This window comes from Lagenorhynchus albirostris, chromosome 2, assembly GCF_949774975.1.
Source record: "Lagenorhynchus albirostris chromosome 2, mLagAlb1.1, whole genome shotgun sequence".
NCBI classification, from domain to species: Eukaryota; Metazoa; Chordata; class Mammalia; order Artiodactyla; family Delphinidae; genus Lagenorhynchus; species Lagenorhynchus albirostris.
This window is the reverse complement of record NC_083096.1, coordinates 168026464-168030971: the sequence shown is the minus strand read 5'-3', so window position 1 is coordinate 168030971 and position 4508 is coordinate 168026464. Positions and strand designations below refer to the sequence as shown.

General features: G+C 50.8%; 1 protein-coding gene across 1 annotated transcript; it reads right to left on the bottom strand.

The window, feature by feature from the left end:
* Positions 1 to 285: 285 nt before the first annotated feature.
* Positions 286 to 1915, bottom strand: ID3 (inhibitor of DNA binding 3). The gene is made up of 3 exons (XM_060141133.1): positions 1525 to 1915; positions 1328 to 1410; positions 286 to 774 (listed from the first exon to the last, which is right to left on the bottom strand). Exons 1-2 carry the CDS (start codon positions 1822 to 1824, stop codon positions 1351 to 1353), a joined length of 360 nt encoding a protein of 119 aa, XP_059997116.1. The 5' UTR covers positions 1825 to 1915; the 3' UTR covers positions 286 to 774; positions 1328 to 1350.
* Between the last annotated feature and the right edge of the window lie 2593 nt (positions 1916 to 4508).

Below are 4508 nucleotides of genomic sequence, written 5' to 3'. Positions count from 1 at the left end.
AGGAGACCCGATTTCTATCCTGAGCCCCCAACTTGCTGGGTGAGCTTGTGCCAGTCACTTCCCTTCTCCAGTCTTCCCTCACTTGTTAAATGAGACAGGACAAGGCTCTTCTTTGCACCCAATGGATGTGGGGCTCCCCCCCTTCCCCAGCCTTAGCTGGGTATTCTCCCATCTCCCTTTTAAGGGAATAAGCAAGTTTGCTTTCCCCAAGACATTAATTTAGTCCCCCTAAATTCAGTCTTGTGCGAAAGTGTTAGCATTAAGGAATCAAATTACATACACAAGTGTTTAAAAACCGTTTATTATGCAAAATGTTAACTTTTATAAAAAGTTTAATATACATCGCATGGTTACAGAAAGTCACCTTCCTGCAAAAAAGGTACAAAAGCTAAATACTCTATTATAGAGTTCATAATCAGGGCAACAGAGCCTTTCTCCAAGGAGACCAGAAGACCAGCTCTACCGCTGCCTTGCCAGAGTTTGGAGAGCAGCCAGCCCCGCCCCCCATACACCTCCACACACTGAAAGACAGTCTTTAAACTTGGGGGTGGGGTGAGGGCTGGGGGAGGTTGCCCAGCTGGTGCCCAGAGCTAGCTCTGGCTCTTTAGGCCACCCAAGTTCACAGTCCTTCGCTCCCGGGCGCAGGTCCAGCCTCGAGGCAGGGGTTTGGGGAAGTCAAGTGGGCAGGGCGAGGTTGGGGCCCATCCATGCCCTCGGGCTTCCGGCCGTAGAGGGTCCCGGGTCCCAGGCGGAACGGGCGCCAGCACCTGCGTTCTGGGCGGGGGAGGAAAGAAGACCAGGGAGCCGTCAGTTTCCGCCGAGCGCGCCGAGGCGGGGGCCGGCCGCAGACTGGCCGGCGCCAAGGAGGAAACTTGGTCTCTACCTCCAGCTGATAACTCCGCGCCCCACGCTGCCCCCACCCAGTTGGCGCCAAAGGACCACAGGCGGAGCTTGCACCATCCCTCCCTCTTGGAATTAACACTAGCTGGGAGGGGGCTGAGGAAAACACGGATCCTTTAAGGACTCCAAGCTACAAACAGACAGGCTATTTTATTTAGTCGGACCCGCGCCTACTTTCTCGCGTCTTTGGCCACTAGGGAAGGCAGGGACGCCGTGTGTTTAAGGTTGAAACGAACACTGGATGGGAACTGGTTCCGTCATTCATTTGATGTGACCACGGGCAAGTCACTTGCACCTCTCTGGACTCGGTTTCCCTAAACCGAGGGGGCGCGGTAATCCCTTAAAAGGCCTACCAACCCTAGGATTTGCCATTTAAGCACCAGCTGCCCTCCCTTCCCCGCCCCCGGGAGAAGGCGTGGATACTCACCTGGAGGCGCCAGGACGTCCAGGTCAGTGGCAGAAGCTCCTTTGGTCGTTGGAGATCACAAGTTCCGGAGCAAGCTCGGCTGTCTGAGAGAAGGAAAACGGGAGAGTTATGCACGGCGCTAGGAAGTTCTAGGGGTCCCGCAGCATCCCTGCCCTGGAGCTCAGCCCCGCCCCTGCTCCAAGCACGCCCACGCGCACCTGGATGGGAAGATGCGGGCCGTCTGGGGGTCCAGGAGCGGGCTCGGCCAGGACCACCTGAAGGTCGAGGATGTAGTCGATGACGCGCTGCAGGATTTCCACCTGGCTAAGCTGAGTGCCTCGCGGGACTCCGGGTACCAGTTCCCGCAGACGCGAGTAGCAGTGGTTCATGTCGTCAAGCAGGCTCAGCGGCTCCTCAGCTGCCGGGCTCTTGCCGCGGCCCCGCGCGATGGCCAGGCTGCGTTCCGACAGGCAGCACACCGCCTCGTAGCAGCCGCGCACCGGGCTCAGCGCCTTCATATTGAGGAATGAGGTTGGAAGTGCCGAAAGAAGAAAAAAACCCAAAGAACCCCTTGAGCAGCTAGCAACGCGCGCACTCTCACGGAGGTCCGCAGTTATAGAGCCCGCCTGGAAGGCACGCCCCTTTATGCAAAACAGCCCGCCTTGGCCCCGCCTCCGTCGACCCTGGGCGTTCACAGCCCGGGTAAATTGCAAACAGGCTTCCTCTGGCGGGTCTGACGCCGAATACCGCGGAGCCGCGGATTCAAAGAATGAGGAAGCGCTGATACAGAGGAGAGGCGGGCCTCTTTGCCAGAAAGGATTTAAAAAATCACTTAAAACCATTAACTTTAAGAATTTGCCTTTTCCTGGCAGCGCCCCAGATCTTAGAGCTCCCCTGCCCCCTGCCAGTCCACCCACAGCCCAACACTGGTTCGAACTCACAGTCCTCCGAGGTCGTAAATCCCCGAACAGCAAAGAAGCTTTTTTTTTTTTGGTAAGCAAAAGATTTTTCAAGGGAAACTTGTAAGGAATTAGTGCCGCCTTGTTCCCCAATTTGCTGTTCGTCTGACCTCCAGACTCACTGGCGTCAGGAATTATCTTGTGACCAGAGGGGAAAAAAATTAATTGCGGTGAAGCTGAGGTTACAATGAAGAAAACAGATTTGGGCTAGGCGCTGAGATTGCAGAAGGAGGAGGGGAAGGGGGTTTGAGCAAAGAACACTATTTATTTGAGCAACACGGGGAAAGAAAAAAAAAAAGAAGACAGCAGCCTGAATCGTGCTTTTTGCATGGGGAAGGAAGAGAGCTCCCATTCTCTGGCCCCATGCACTCCGTAAGGAGCCAAATATATGCCCAGTTATATTTTGGAAGTGAGTTTGATTAGAAGTTTGGACAGGGTTTTGAATGGGGGTGCAGAAGGGATGATTTCTAAATAACCTTTTTAGGAGCTCCCGTTAGGTCAGCAAATCTCTTTTAACTCTCACTTCTCCCTTCCCCCATTCTCTACACACCTCTATGCGGAAAACAATAGTTTGGTAATTTCATCACTCTATTGTCTATCCCTCTCTGCTATGGAAGGGCAGGCCACCTGGACTGGATTATTCTTACCCTTGCTGAAATGGCTCCAGCTCTATCTGAGAGTCCAGGAAAGGGACCACGGGACAGGCAAGTAAGCCCCGTATCGCAACGGGACATTGCATTCAGTATTCTTTGCTTGTCATCTTGTCATTTCCAAGGACTTTTGGGAATCTGCAGCCTCAGAATGCTGGTTTCCATCATGGAACTGGCCAGGTGGGATCCCCCAATGGTTGCTTCCTTAATCAGTCAGTTGGTAAATATTTATGGAGTCGCTTCACATAAAACAGTGGCTCCTGCTCTCAAGAATCTCACAATTTGGAGAGACAAGATTAACACAGGAAACAATTAAGAGTTCTATAGTATGTGGCACTGATTAACAGGACAATGGGAGCTCAGAGCTAGGAGAGTCTCAAAATAGTCATAGTAAAAAGGACACTGGACTGGGAATTAGGAGTCCTAGATTCAACATACCAGCCTTGCCAATAATTTGTCATGTGATCTTGAACAAGCCCAGGTACCCTGGCCTTAGTCGCCTTGTGAACAAAATGGGGAAATGGTGCTAAGTGCTTATTTAAAATCCTTTCCAGCTCTAGAAGTCTAATGCTTTATGAAATTTGGACAGGCAGGTGTGGGATGGTAAAGGGTACAGAAAGGAGTTATAAAATATTTCCAAGGTCACACCACAAGTAATGGTAGAGCCAGCCCTGAATCCTTGTTCTTTGCTGTCATACCACAGGACTCTGTGTCCCAAGAAAGAGTTGAAAGACTTCTTCCTGAAATATAAATGTTTTCCAGGACAGGCTCTTTGGTATAAGAAAATATCCCATGAATGGACAGATCAGTCTATATAGGCTACAGATGTCAAGTGAAGAGCATGCCAGCTATTTGGTCTTGGGAAGGGAATATGGTGGCTATGCGGACTCCTGAATGACCAAATAAAAAACACTTTTCTGTCACGCAGACTTCCGTGGTTTGTGCAAAATAGTCAAGCCCATGTTCTGGAAAATATCATGGCCTTCAGAGCTAGGCAGATTTATGTTCAAATTCCCATTCTTTTTTACTAATAATGTGAACTTTGGGTAAGTCACCTCTGTGCCTCTATTTTCCAATTTATAAAATGGGGCTAACTAGACCTACCTCATTCCTTCAACAAATAATTACTAAACGCCTCTTCTCTGCAAGGCGCTTGACATACTCTCTCCCTCACATCCATTAGTCTCCTTGGTGCCCGAGGACCCAGCAAGTGGCCGGTTGAGTGGTCTGTGCTCAGTCCATAGGACCACACAGATTCCCCTCTCTCCTTTTCCCTCCCCCATTACTACCCACTGCTGCCTCAGGCTTGTGCAGCCATTTGCAAAGCACCTTCACATTATCTCCCAAGATGCTTTCAGGGTGAAATGCCCATGAGCTGGGTGACATAGGCAGGAGAGGGATGCCGGGATCAGCAAGCAGAATTCTGTCCTGGTCATGTCAGTAACTTGCAATGTGGCCTTGGAAGAATTTCTTTCCTTCCTGGGCTTCATTTTCTGTAAAATTGAGGGAGGGGGAAACAAATGACCTCTAAGGGTACTCTCCAATGTAAGATTCTAATTCTGAAAGAAATGGGTTACGGTTGAGAACACTGAA

Bases quoted from the DNA above. Each gene is read 5' to 3' on its own strand.
- ID3 (XM_060141133.1), bottom strand. From the start codon at position 1,824: ATGAAGGCGCTGAGCCCGGTGCGCGGCTGCTACGAGGCGGTGTGCTGC. The intron at 1,411-1,524 runs GTGCGCGTGGGC...TCCTTCTCTCAG, and splicing joins GCCCGCATCTTCCCATCCAG to ACAGCCGAGCTTGCTCCGGA.